The sequence below is a fragment of the Opisthocomus hoazin genome, chromosome 1 (genome assembly GCF_030867145.1).
Source record: "Opisthocomus hoazin isolate bOpiHoa1 chromosome 1, bOpiHoa1.hap1, whole genome shotgun sequence".
NCBI lineage: Eukaryota > Metazoa > Chordata > Aves > Opisthocomiformes > Opisthocomidae > Opisthocomus > Opisthocomus hoazin.
In genome coordinates this window covers 142603231-142617483 of record NC_134414.1, presented here as the reverse complement: position 1 = coordinate 142617483, position 14253 = coordinate 142603231, and the positions used below count along the sequence as shown (strand labels likewise).

General features: G+C 40.1%; 1 protein-coding gene across 1 annotated transcript in view; it reads left to right on the top strand.

Moving 5' to 3' along the window:
* IRAG2 (inositol 1,4,5-triphosphate receptor associated 2) overlaps nt 1–14253 on the top strand; it is a 39968-nt gene that overhangs the window by 3957 nt on the left and 21758 nt on the right. Inside the window, exons 7-16 of the mRNA XM_075416249.1 lie at nt 1169–1286; nt 2746–2796; nt 3909–3986; nt 4519–4575; nt 6722–6781; nt 6890–6954; nt 7043–7142; nt 8971–9102; nt 9404–9505; nt 12837–13000. Of these exons, the coding sequence (XP_075272364.1) occupies nt 1169–1286; nt 2746–2796; nt 3909–3986; nt 4519–4575; nt 6722–6781; nt 6890–6954; nt 7043–7142; nt 8971–9102; nt 9404–9505; nt 12837–13000 (927 nt within the window). The remainder of the gene's footprint in view (nt 1–1168; nt 1287–2745; nt 2797–3908; nt 3987–4518; nt 4576–6721; nt 6782–6889; nt 6955–7042; nt 7143–8970; nt 9103–9403; nt 9506–12836; nt 13001–14253) is intronic.

Sequence of the window (14253 nt, the reverse complement as noted above, 5' to 3'; positions counted from 1 at the left end):
GGCACCAGGTTTACAGTGTAATGGACATTGGCAGACCTATCTGCTTCAAAGTGGTCCACCCTTGCTTTCTGCTTTTAGCCTCACCAGTGCTTCATGGCAGCAACTTTCTTGACTTAATGTAGTATCTGTAAGGTTGAACGCTCTTGCCCAATTGCTCTGCTCCATACCTCCTGGTTCTTATAAAATCAGTCATTCATCTTACAGCCTGGCTCTTGCAGCATGAGGTGCTGTGGGTGCACACAGGCAAAATGTCAGGGTAAAGTGAAATCAAACAAAGCAAATTACCAAAGGAAAAAAAAAAGGCTTAATGTTACCAAAAGAGCAGCCAAGCACTGGAAGGTTCCAATCCTAGACCGCACGCTTGCTGCCAAGCAGAAGGGAAATGAGCATGTAAGACCTATTTTTCTAGTCCCTTGAGGAACGAAAGTGAGTGGTCTCTAGCTTAGTATTGCTGCAGTCTGGGGACACATCAGTACCACGAATATGACTCTTTCTTTACAGTGAGTTCATAATGCTTATCTGTTGTAATTAATTCCAATGTGATACAGTTATGTCAACTACCAAGCCACTCCCAGTATTTTCTGGGGATATTAAGGCAAGAGTCCTGCAGCGTAGCTGGCACAGGACATGTGCCCTCATGTTGGACCATGTGCTCTGGGGTGCTCTGCAGCCTAGAGCTAGCCAGGAAAAGGGCCTTGCCCCCATTCAGTAAATATATGATGTTTGGGTTATCAGATCTGGACAAGAAAATGATGCAGAGCTTATCCTTGAAAACTGAACTGAAATTGTTTACTTAACTGCTAACAATGAAATACTGTGAAGATGAGTGCTCAGGTAGCCTGATAGATTTGACTGTAACAAGCTAGATTGTTAGGTGGATGCAAAGAAAAGCATACTGTCTTGGATAATAGGTTTGCCTGGGGTTTCATCCCTTACTAGGGCAGTGGAAGGAGGTGATAAACAGAGGGTAAGTCCATGAGCCTTTTCTTACTGGACAAAAATGATGGACTTGAACTTGATTGTTGATCTTCTGTCTCTTCTGTTAAGTATCTGTGCCAAAGAATAAGTCCCTGGTGGCTTCTAAAAATACTGTTCTTGGTATTTCAAGCCTCTCTAACGACCAACAGTAACTCACTAAGTTTCCCTGGATTTACTTCCCGCAACACAGCATCCAGCATTCTGTGCTGAAAGCCAGATCACTGGAAGAACAACTAGAAGAAGCAAAAAACAACCTGAACCTGTCAGAAGAGAAGAGACAACAGATTCTGTGCCAGAATAAACAGCTAGTAGGTGCTCTTATTTCTTGGCTTACATCGTACAGCATCTTATACCTTGCTGTAACAATAGCATGACCACTTACACTGTAAAAATCAGCAGTATGACCTTCACTGTACCAGTAGGTACTGAAGCTTTTTGAGGATGTTTGAAATGTGATTTATTAGTGTTACAAAAATGCTGTGAAGTTCTTGCGTGGAAGTTTCTTTAAACTGCTGTCAGTAATAATAAAGAAAATAATTAAAAGGGCCTGTCTTGCATATAATTATGCTTAAAGACAACAGCTCTCATGCTGCCATTATTGAGCCCTGTCTGTTTTCAAGTTGGTGATGTCCTGCCAGAAATTCACTTGACTTTTCTAGAACCAGCAGGGACAGGAGACTTGGCTCAGATGTCCACACAAAAGAGTCATTTTCCAAAACACCCCTAGGTTATTGTCAATGTCCATATGGGCTGGCAGATGACAAAGGCCTATCAGAAACCTGTCCATTCTGGACTGATAGCTGAAAGCCAGTCAGCACACCTTGGTGTGTCTCAAAGGGCACGAGCTGCCTGCATGAGAGCATCTGAATTGCAACCCAGGTGTCTGAGTAGCAAAGCCTGTGTGACTGTAAGCAGTGTAAAGCAGCCTGGTAACAAGGCTGATGTGTCTGCAGCTTTAGCAGGTGTTGCCTGACACCAGAGCATGTTTGCGTCGCCGCTATGCGTGTTCACACTGCAGTGGCATCTCTGCGTCTTGCTATGTGGGCATAGCTGTGAACTGGTGTTCCTTAGCTCTATGCGCTGCTGATGCTGGGTATTTAGAAATCAAAAAAAGTCTTCTGTGCTGAGCAAGAACACAAGATTTTTTTGGTGCTATCCTGCTGCAGTGTGCATGTATTTTTGTTTTAATTTCAGATTACATACATATTTTCATATAATTTTTACATTTCAGATTACATACATAATTTGCCTTGTGAGAAGGAGATGGGGTGGGAGAAATATTATTGGAAGTTTTGTAGTTGTGCTTGTAAGTCCCTGAGTTACTGTTCCCTGTGCACTGGAGGCATGAGTGGAATACTACTATCTTTCTTCACGTCCAATGTGAAAAAGTGTAGTGTGGCACATAAAGCTTTCCAGATTTGTCTTAACTCTAGCATGAGCACAACTAGACTTGCTCACTCTGGCCTTGAATACCTCCTTCCTGTCATCTCGTGGTCAGAGTTGTACTCCGATTTGAAATGCCTGTGCCAAGCCCTTCAGTTAGGGTTGATGAACTTGGACCAGCCTCAGCATGCTCCTTTTTGCTGTGCTCTCTGAAGCAAAGGAATGCAACGCTACAGCTTCATATTGGACCCTGGATGTGTCTGTTGCTTTTTGGCTTAGTTTGGCTTTGAATGTTGAACTTCACATACTAAAAACAACCATTTTGGTTTTCTCTCTCCCCCCCCCCCCCCCTTTTTTTTTTTTTTCTCAAATGAACCTGATCAGGAAAAAGAAAATCAGTCTCTCATCATCAAAATTACTTCTCTCCAGGAAGAGGTAAAATAAATAATGACTTTGCAAGTACATGTTCTTTGCTAGTTAAAAGCTCACCATTAAGAAATTAAATGTTTGTCAGACTTTGAAGCCTGACATGCTAATTAGATTATCAATATATTTTATCTTTTACAAGGATGACTTATCATAAAACATTTAGATCTTGAAGTTGCACTGTGTTTCAGACTTTCCATTTGCTGGGTAAGCAAGGATACGAAGTTGGAGAAGCATGGTGAACAGGCACAAACAGCTTTTTTCCCTCTCTTTTGAAAGCATTATAGACAAATACAAAAGATTTCTGGTAATAACAGCTATAAATATACTAATTCTATACTGAAACAATCTCCATCTAACATTTTTTTATTTGATTTTCACTTATGTTTCCCTCCTTTAAGTTCCAAAGGAGGAGCCCTGTATAGAGCTCCAAAAAAACCCAGTGGCTGTGGGCTCCGCTCACAGGTGGATCCATTGACCTAGAGGAGGCTTGTAGGGAATATACTGCTAACAGATCTGTATCTCTAGGCACCTTTTTTTTTTTTTTACAGAGGAGAGCTCTTCATTCTTACTTTGTTTCATTTATTTCATTAAAGTAAATATTTTATGAAACAGTTTTTATCAGGTGATAAAATGTTTTAAAAATTGCTTACAGCCTGTATTTTAGACTATTTAGGATGAAATAGGGAAACAGGCTAAATATACATAGTAATGAAAAGAAGCACCTCATGGATTCAGGAATCTATTATCATAGCATGGCAGTCATTGTTCTTCGCATGTTTACTGTGCTCAAGATTAGTCTTTCCGAAAAGCTTGTAAATCCAAATAACTATTAAACTGCATCTTTCAAAAACTAATTCTCATGATGCAGGCCTGAATGCTTTTCTCTAGCTTTCTAGGTCTGGTAGTGCTTATAAATCACGTTTTGAGGTTTTCTTTTTTAACAGTGCTGTGGAGAAACAGTTTCAGTGGGGCAAGCACATAGAATGTATGTGCATAAATGCTGGTAGTGTTTTACAGAAGGCAGTAGCTTGGGGGTGGAGATGTCATTTTGCCTAGTTTCTTCAAGGAGCAGCTGTCAATCTATTCAGATGTGCCTAAACACTCTGTATCTTGCTCAGAATATTAAGAATAGCATGGACATCGATGAACTTCAAAAGAAGATTTTGGAGCTGTCTAAAAATGCAGCAGAGCTTCAAGTAAGCATCTCAACTCTGCGAGAAACCAAAAGACAGCCTATAGTTTACTCGGGGTCTAGTGAGGGGAGTTTCTGCCTCTGTAAGGTAGACAGCCCTGGACCTGTCTTTATTAAAGAACTGCAGTACAATCATAGCTTGGACAGTGCAACAGCTTTGACTAAGAAAGTTGCTGTCTGGAGGCTAAAAAGTGGCCTAATAGAAATAATCCACAATTTCATTCTTTTTTCTAAGCTAAACTTGTAGGAAACCTTTTCCCCACAATTTGAGAAAATATGTTAGAAAGTCATGCTCTGGCTGATGTTGCTGAAACTGTCAGCCTGGACAGACAAGAGGAAACAAAGGTGACTGAAAGCTGAGAACGCTTTCACTTTAACTGGGTGCAAGATGAAGAATTTGATTTTTTTTTTTTTTTTTTTTTTCCTAAGCAAGAAATCTTGACACCCTTTTTCCCTTCCAGCTAAGAGATAGGAGCAGACTTGTATTATAGTGAAAACTGACGGCTGGAATTATTTTTGATCTTTTCATTCTTTAGATCCAAGCACACATCTGTGAGACCACTGTGGTGAATAAAGAGGCAAGCTTGATCCAGGTTAGTTGCTTTTGCTTCACTACTGTCTGGACTGAAAATACTGACTATAGGATGACTTGTAAAAAATCAAGGCAATTATCTTCACTGTGGCACTTTTGTTCCTACTGTTCCCACACTACAGAACCTGATCCTATAAATGGCTTCAAAGTAGGCGAGATCTGCTTTAGGACCTGGTTATGAGTCAGCATAATTAAAGGTTTCAGGATTTTGCTTTTATTTGAAAAAAATTAAGAAAAACACCAAAACCCACAACCTATTAAAATAAAACAAACTTGCAAACTTCAGAAAAATGTACAGAAACTTCTAAAGGTTACTTCCTTCAACAGTTGGTAGAAGAATATACCTGCATAAAATCCTTCCCTTCGTGTCTTTAATTGCTTAATTTTTCTGTCAAACTAGAAATTGTGATTTAGAGTCCAATGGAAAAGCAGATTTGTCCTTTCTCATTACTGACGTGTAATTATCTAGGCTTTGCTGAAGAATAAAAATTTCTGATGTTGTTTTTGAATTTGTATTTTGTTTTCTAAAATAAAGACATAAGACTACATAAGGGTGTTGACATTCTCTGGATTCGTGAATTATGCAAATAGCCTTCTAGGCTAATGAAGTTTCTATTTCGCAGAACATGTTCCAAACTGATGAAATATTTGACTGTTAGGCTGTCTGCAAAAATGAGTGTAGGTAAATTCAAACAGTGACAAGAGAGAACCCAACTTCAATGTGATCCAGCTGATAACTTTGTAGCCAAGTGGTTTTTAATAGCTTTTTTTGCCAGAAACAGCTTAAGGGCACAAATGAATTAATTTTTTTTTTTTCCAAAGCTTTCACTTTCTCCTGCTTGAATGATTCAAAGCTTTTGTGGCCTCTGTAGTATCCTTTTATTTTAAAAAGGCTTTTTCAGTCTATTGACTAAATGGCAATTTTGAAAGCAGGCTGCTAGATTATATGTTCTTGTAGCTAAAGGTGACTCTTCTATACAATTGTGAAGAAACTGGTGTGGAAAACTGACTTTTCTTGTTGGCATTAGGATCTGTGCGATAAGGCTTTACCTATAAGCTAAAAAAAACCTCTCATAGCTCTTTGTCCAAAAGCAGATTGGATAGGATTAATGGTGACTGAAAATTATTATTTTTTTCCAGGCCTGCAGAAGGTATGTGATGATAGAAAACACTTTAACTGTTTTTCCTTCAGTGGTTGTTTGTTTTGGTGTGTTTTGTGTTTTTGGTTTTTTTTTTGCGGGGGGGGGGGGGGAGTCGAGGAAGGTAGTTTTAGTTTAAAATCTTCAGCACCATACATCAGTTGTCTACGCCAAGGCTGGAAACCTGGTTCTTAACCTCATTTCTCCTGTTTCACTTTCTGTGTATTTCATGTTTATCAAAAACCTCAGCTCTTTTTAAAGAGGAAGAGTAGGAAGAAGTCCTAAAAGGGGTGAGAGAACCAGAGCTCCTGCCTGAAGTTCCTGTTTTCTCTAAGAGATGCTCTGCATGTCTGTGCAGCATCTTCTGTTGTAATGGCATAACATGACCAAAGCCTATTGCTAGTTTGTGATGCTAAGAAAGCTACAATTTCTTTTAACTCCTTAGTTTTACCCTGAGGGTTAATACATTCTCTATCAGCCTTTCCATTAGGCGGTGTTTAATCCACAAAGTGCTGCGCTCTATGCCTTTAATCATGAAAACTGAGAGTAAACTCAGAACATTGCAAGTTGTTTTAAGGGTCAGTCAGGGTTAAAATTCATGCCAGGCATAATATAGTCCAGGTTTTCAGCTAAAACTAGACTGCTTCAGTCTAGCTTAATCTGCTACTGCTGGTACAGAAACTAGGTAAGTAATAAATTAAAACACAGCACCTGGGAAGAGTTGTTCTATCTCCTTAATTCCAGGAGTTACATAGAAAAGGTCCTCTGAGTGCTTTCTGTTAGTCAATATGCAAGGTAATTGTATTCTTTCAAATTTGCAATTATTTATGTTACATAATCAGATTGCTACTCACACCTAAATCATACAGCTTACTACTAAGCTGTAGGGTTGAGTACAGTGTTATTTTGGTTACAAAGCATCATTGCCATAAGTATTACAAATGCGCTTCAGTGTGCTAGGTGTTGGGATGTGTGCTTGAAAGGTTCTTTTCTCCCCAATCTCTGCAGAAGGAGCAGGACATCAAAGAACTGAAGTTAACCATTGTGGAGTGTTCCTCAGTAATAGAGGTATGCGGCTGAGTTTAGTTTTTCACTATGTGAGGAGAAAGCATGCATATCCTATGTCTGTTCTGCATGGCAAACTGACACGCTAACCAGGTCTGATGTATGTTTTAGACTTTGCGGGCAGAAAAAAATAAGCTACTGGAGAGCATGCAACACATGCAGCAAGAGCTAATCTCGTGAGTATTGTGAACAAGTCCCAGGAAATGCAGCTCATCAAAAGTCAAAAAGGCCTTGTGCATACTTTTTTTTCTCCTTTTCTTTTAGAAACGGGTTGAGTTTCCCATTGTGGTGTAAATTTAACAGTAATATTCCTGAAGGGATGGATTCACTGCACTGTGAACTGGAACTTGCTCAATCTTCTGAGGTATGAATCAAATCTTTATTGAATCTCATCCCAGTTGCCTTGCGTCAGTAAAGGAAGAATAAAGCTCATTCCCTGTAGATCATTAGATAACACTGGAATTCAAAGCCAATTAATCCTAGCATGCAAGCATAGAATGTGAAGGTTACAATATCACACAGAATCACAGAATGGTAGGAGTTGGAAGGGACCTCTGTGGGTCATCTAGTCCAACCCTCCTGCCAAAGCAGGGTCACCTACAGTAGGTTGCAGAGGACCTTGTCCAGGTGGGTCTTGAATATCTCCAGAGAAGGAGACTCCACAACCTCCCTGGGCAGCCTGTTCCAGTGCTCAATCACCCTCAGAGTGAAGAAGTTCTTGCTCATGTTCAGACAGAAGAAAGTCCAAAGAAAAGCAAAAAAAACCCTCAAATCTGAAAAATCAGACCTGCAGAGTGAATCTGGAAGAGCTAGGGTCATTCATTTAGCTGGCAGAACAACAGCCTGGGAGGAGGAGATACAAGTTTTCAAGTGTATAAAGGCTAGTACACTGAAGAAAGTAACAGTCTGTTTCTTCTTGTACTGCCTACACCAGACACGAACAATGATTTTTCAATTGCAGGAGGGGAGACTTTCACTACACTAGATCTCAAGGAAAAAGAAAAGAAAATTAAATATTAGAATAAGCAGCTTCACAGTGTTGTAGAGTCTTCATCTAATTTATTCGTTAGAAACTCTGATATGCATCTGTCTGGAGGTACCGTTCCCTTGCCCCTCAGCAGGTACAATGGAGACTGATCTGCAGAAGTCCTGTCCAGCCTTTTTTTTTTTTCTTTTTTTTTTTTCCCCCCTCTACTTTGAGATCTTTGGATAGTGACTCGGAGTAGGAGAGGCATCCTCCTGATGAGTCTGGTACAGGTTGACAAAACCTTAGGACTGCAGCTGAGCCTGTTGGCTTGGAGTTATAGTGTCCCTATGTCCTCTGCAGAACACCTGGCAGGTAGTTTGGTGACTTTTGGGAGCTATGTTTTTGATCAGACACACTTCATATAACACTGGAACTTTGGTCTCTAATTTGCTATTCTTGTAGCTTTCCAGCACTTCAGTGCTAGTGGAAAAAAAAAAAAAAAACCAAACAAATTTACATGTACATTATGGATTTGGTTCACATTTTTCAGAGCTGTTCTGTACTCATTTCCCTAAAGACATTCTATGGAGTCCTGTCCTTCCCTATAGTGCTGTCTACCCTTCAGAGGCAAGCTGTGCAGCAGAGCTGATAACAGATTATTACAGTGATTCTTCTTGTAGGACTTCACCGTGCTGCTACTTGCTTTTGTGTGTGGTGCATTTGCAACAGAAAAATCTACTAATGAACTAAAACTACGGGCCTAGAAATGAGAGATATACTTGGCTAGGCAGGCAGCTCTATGTCAAAAGTAACATATTGTCCCCTGTTGCAGCTCCCCACAGCCACAGTGAGTCACTGTGTTTACCTCTCAAATGCTGTAATGAGAGACAATTCCACCAAATCATCTGTAAAGCAAGTAAGGGCTCTGCTTGTTCATCACTTGATAAAGGCTCTTCTGAATAAAGATAAATAGTTATTCACTTCCTCTTGCGTACTCCTGACATGAAAATTTACATTGGATCACTCGGAAGCTTAGCTGGCTTACTTTTTTTGAAATCCCTGTGACACGATGGTTTTGAAAAGCTTTTACAAGCTTCCAGTTTCAGTAGCTCTGACCTTCTGGTAAATACAATGCAGGGATGCTTTTGAAAAGTCTAAATGTCACTGCTGGTTTGTAATAAGGAGAAGTCAAAATAAGCTAGCTGGCTCTTCCATCTCTTCAAAGATTCCCAAGACTGAATGGATGTCCCTGGATGAAACACTGGACCGCGAAGTGCTTTTTTTACTTCAGGGACCTGAATATGCAGGAGAAAAATTTAAGACTATCATGAAAAACCTGGTCAGTGGCACAGCTTATGTGAATAAGGATGTAGTCTTCTATCAGCCTTTAAATTAGGATTTCTCCAAGCATTGCTAATCAGATCATGTTTACTCCTTTTGAAAAAGTAAGAATAGCTTATTTGGGGGTGGAAGGAGGGGAGGGGGGTACTTACTGTAACAATATTACTTCGCACCTACTCGAACACTAACTTATAACCTGGGTAACTCTGGGCAGCATTGTGTCGGACTAGTACTAGAAATGCCAGGGTTTGACTCTTTTGTTCCATACCGCCCCCCCCCCCCCCCCCCCCCCCCCCCCCCCCCGCCCCGGCCTTCAGCAAGAAGAAGCCTCTGAAGCAGAGGAGCTTGTCATTACTTCTTTACAATGGATAAAAGGTTCTGATGTGGACATGCAACTGTCTTGGGAAAGAAAACTTGTGGTAAGTCACTGTTTCTCTGAAGCTATTATATGAAATAGTGGTCTGTGCAGAAACTTCAGGTGGGTATCTTTCTGCTGTATGCTATGTATATTAATTACTTGAGATCATAGCAGTCCATTTGGGGTTACAGATGACTGTATGGAGAGAAGTATCTTTTGTAACTTTTTTGAGGAAGGGGATGATTGCTTTTTACTTAAAGGCCATGCTTTTCCTGACTTGTCTTGTGCAAGATCTCGCTGCTTTGAAACTATGCTTGAAGGAAAGGGTAGATGAAGCAAATCAATATGAAGAGGAAAATGAGGTTAGACGACAAACTATATTGTGTGAACTACGAAGCTTTTCTTCTCACTTCATGTTTCTGTGTGCCTTGAGCACCTATTTTTCCCTGTGCTATGAATCTGACTACGGTAGTGTATGGTTTCACCATCAAGAGGAGGAGGGAGGTAGCTTTATAAGCAGACTTACAAATCAAAACCTTCATAAGATTTGCATTCTTTCAAAAGGAAAAATGTTCTGCTTTTGCTGGACACAGTCCACAGGAAAAGTCTCCTCAAAAACATATTTTACAACCTAATCTTACATGTATTTTTACTATTCCTCATACCTCTTGTGAGGCTTGAAATTAAAGACTTTTTCTCAAGGTAATGGGCAAAAATAACTTCCCTGTGTGGTAGCACCAGTTTGTGGACACAGGTCAACTCTCTTGTTCCTTCTTCCTCTCCTGTGCAACAGTGCCGTCTCTGAAATTTTTGCCTTACTGGATGTAGTTTTACTCTAACCTGCTCCTTCTTACTAGTTTGTTGCTAGGAACACTGAAAAACTCCACCAAGCAGTATATTAATGCTGTCTTTTGGCTGCTTAATAGATGCAAAAAACTCAGTTCATCCCTTGTCTCACTTGGGTAATAGCAGGTGGCACCACAGTAAGTGCTGCTTGAAGCTGTTAGCTTTTTCAACAGAAAGCTATCCCTCTTTTGTTCTAGTGCTGCAAAATGTTGTAGCTGGTCCTCTTCATCTTTGCTGGGTAGGCAGGAGAAACTACTGGAGCCATCCAGTCTTGGAGCGAGCTTTTTTTTTAGGAGTGTTTTTTCCTTTTTATATAAATTATGAAAGTCTCATCACCATGGTGTCACTTTGGGTAGACTCTAGGAAACAACTGGCTTGTGCATTGCTGTCACTTTTTGATCTTGACTAAAATATTCCTCCTTCAAAGCTGTCACAGCTGAAAAATGCTTGTTAACTTACCATTCATGTTGGGATCGTATTCCTGTTAAACATGTGAAGCTAAAAACTTTTGGCGTGGATGTTGGAGTTGATCGTGGCAAATGAATCCTATTCTGACTCCTGGAGAGTGATGCATTTGGAAAGTAAGCTAACAGAGGACCAGGGAAGAACAAGATTCTTTAAAAATAAGAGGTTCCATCCTTCTGGTCACTCAAGTGACTTCACGTCAAACGTATTGTATTCACCTAGCTAGAACAAGCCAAATATGTGGAAAATATGGTATATGGAACTGAACAACAGTAGATTCTGAAAAAGAAACATTCAATGTAGCTTCTTCCAGCCTTAGAGAAACCTTCTGTAGAAAAACTAATTAAATATTGGACCATGCACTATCACTTGAAGCCTAAACACTTCCCCACCATTTCCTGTGGAATATTATGGACATAGCTTGATGGGGTTTAGTATTTTAAAGCAGGTTTTGAAGTATATTATACGTAAAGTAAATTTAAGGGTGCCTGTGTTTTTGTGCGTATATACACATACTTAAGCACGTGTAGATTGTAACAGTAAAACCTCGTTCAGCCTTCCTCCTGCTGGAAGATAAGACAGTGGCGCATGTGCCCTGACAAGCCTACAGCAGTTATGTGTCAAAGCCATGCTATTTCTAGGAGCAAGTACTGTCTGCCTTGGCTGAGAAACTGATCTTCAGGATGTGGGCATTTGCACAGGGTCACATCCCACGTCATCCTAGTAAACATATCTAGCAACACTGCTCAGGCGCTTTTTTTTTTCTTTTTTTGTGGCATGATATACTACGCGCTTTTTTTTTTAAGCTCATGAACAATATTCAACTCTATCTTGCAAGTAGATAACATGGCCTGTATTTGTAGAATTTTCCCCTTTTGAACTAATGTAAAATCCCTAAAACATGAACCTCATTCTTACCTGACCTCTGTTTGACTCTCATTAAGCATTCTTTAAAAGCTGAGGACTCTCTTCTGTATGTTCAGTTGAACGAGGTCAGAGAAAGAGGACAGGATTCTTCTTTCTCAGTACTTTATACTGCAAGTCACTGTTCAGAGAAATAGAGATGATGCAATGTTACTCAAGGCTTCATTTTTACCTTTTTCCTCTTTTTCTTCCTACAAATTGGAGGTAAAACTGAAAGCCTTTGTCACAGGGGTCATCCCCTGGACAGATTTCATCTGCTAGGCGTGTACGACAAACCGAAATACAGACTTACGGGTTTGGGTTTTTTCATTTTGCTGTAATACAAACTTAAATTAGTGCAAATGGACTTAGTTATACCTTGAGGAAAGGGTCACAGAAGTCTAAATTATTGATTTTTAGGGCTTCCTGCAAGACAGTGATTATTAAAACTTCCCCTTATGAAATATGGGTTTTGTTGCTGTATCTGGGCATTTTGTGATGTAGTTTTTCTGGGGTAAGTTGTAAAGACTCCCTTGTGCACCATGTAATCTCCTGCCACGCTTGCTATAAATACTTGCTAACCATATACTTCTTTACAAGGGTAAAGAGGAAGAGGGCTTGCTGTGTACCCTAGATCTGCCCAGAAAGCAAGGCTGAGAGTGGCTTTTGACTCAGAAGTAACCTTTTGAAAAAAGTGGGAGCCATATGTCAAATTGAACTAGCACGTGGAAGGCTTACATTTTCTGGTGCATTGCTCCATCTGAGAAAAAAAAAAAAAAAGTCTTAAAGTACTAACGCTTGATAGGACTCTAGCCTGTCTCCCCACATCAGTCAGATCCAGTAGTTAGAAGGCACAGGTCTGAAGTGTTGGTAGCTGTGTTTATCTACTGGACTGCAGAGAACAGTTCTGTACGAAACAAACACACATTTCTCCTTTATAATGTCTTCCTTATTAAGATGTATTTTTCCTCATTTCTCTCTCCTTCCCCACTCAGATGCTGAGTGAGTAGATTATAAAATGTTGTCAATCATCCACCTTCTTTATTGCTGAAGTATGTGATGATACTAAATGGGGGAGCAGGGAAATCAATTCTCCTTGTGTAAATTGGGGTTCAGGTTTACTCTCTGGCTCTGCTCCTCATCTAACCACATGGCAACTCCATTTCAAAATTGCCCAGGCTCTCAAGGAAGAACTAGGAGAAAGGAGATACCTTTGGATTCAGAAACTTCATCTCTTGGAAAAATACAAAGAATCCCTAGAGAAGGATTTTGTTCGAATGGCAGGCAACCTGAGGAGAACCAAGACAGAGCAACTTCATCTAAGGAAAGAGCTCTCTGCCAGGTACCCCTTCAAAGCACACGTGTCTCACTGTTTTGTTGGTTGGTTTTTGTTGGTTGCTTAGCAGTTTGGTGGGGTTTTTCTGTTTTGTGTTTGCTTTGGATTGGGTTTTTTGTCTTGTGGAACAAAGTTTATTGAATTCTGCAGGCTTTTCACTGAGGAAATTATCTGCTGTTTTGGAGAGTGGATCTGGTTTTAGCATGATGCTTATACTACGTTAAGGTTTGCATATGAAGTAACATATGACCTTGGAGATGTCTTTGAAAACACCAGGGAGGCCACAGACTGAGCAGTTAAAGCAAGAGAGCGCTACCTGTGTAGCAGGTGCAACCCTTAAATGAACTGCTGGTTTTGTGTTAAATGGAAGACCTGTAAAATATGTGCCTGCAGCTATTATTGCTTTGGGAGAAAATTCCTAGCCCCAGATGACATAACGTCTCAGTTTCTCAAGGCCATAGTTTCAGTGACTTATCTCGTTAAATATGAAATGTAAGCTTAAAGTCTAGTTTACTGGTATGTGGTTCCTGCTATGACTTTTGATGTTACAAATATGGCAGCAAAAGACAGCAGGTCTAAAACTTTGCCTGTCTGTCCTCCCTCCTCTCAAACATCCAGGAAAGTAGCTAGCCAAGTTCTTTTTGGCTTTTCTGTGTCGGGTTTTTTTTCCCCCAGAACAACTAATCTGAATTTGTTGTCTTTGTGGAACCCAGGTTTACTCACAGGGTTAGCCTTCTGATATCCTATGCTAAATATAAATTTTTGCACACATGCCTTTACCCAGGTATGGGGTGTAAGCAGCTTCCTCGTGCTTTACATCCCTGAGAGCTCATGTGGAGCTGTCATACTGCACTTTTGCCTGACTTACCTTCCACTTAATGCTGTTAATGTAGACTGTTAATGTAGAACTCCCTTCACTTGGAAAAGAGCCGATAAAAATACTGATGGCTTGATTTCTTTAATCTGCCTTTCTGTATCAAAATTGTCTGTGGTGTTAGTAACAAGAAAAAAATATACAAGGGTAAGTCAGGAAAGAAAGAACAAAGGATTTCTGTAGTGGAAAAGAAAGGGTTCCTGGGTTCTGGTGGCATCCATTTGCTGTCCAGCAAGAATACCCTCTGAAACTCTGGGAGATTAATCTGATGAAGCAGTGTACCTCCAGTAATAGCTCCAGGGTCTCTTTTCTAGAATGACTTACTCTCTATTTGATTGCTGTTTCTCCCAAACCACGAGAAAATGCATTCTTTTTACCAAATTGC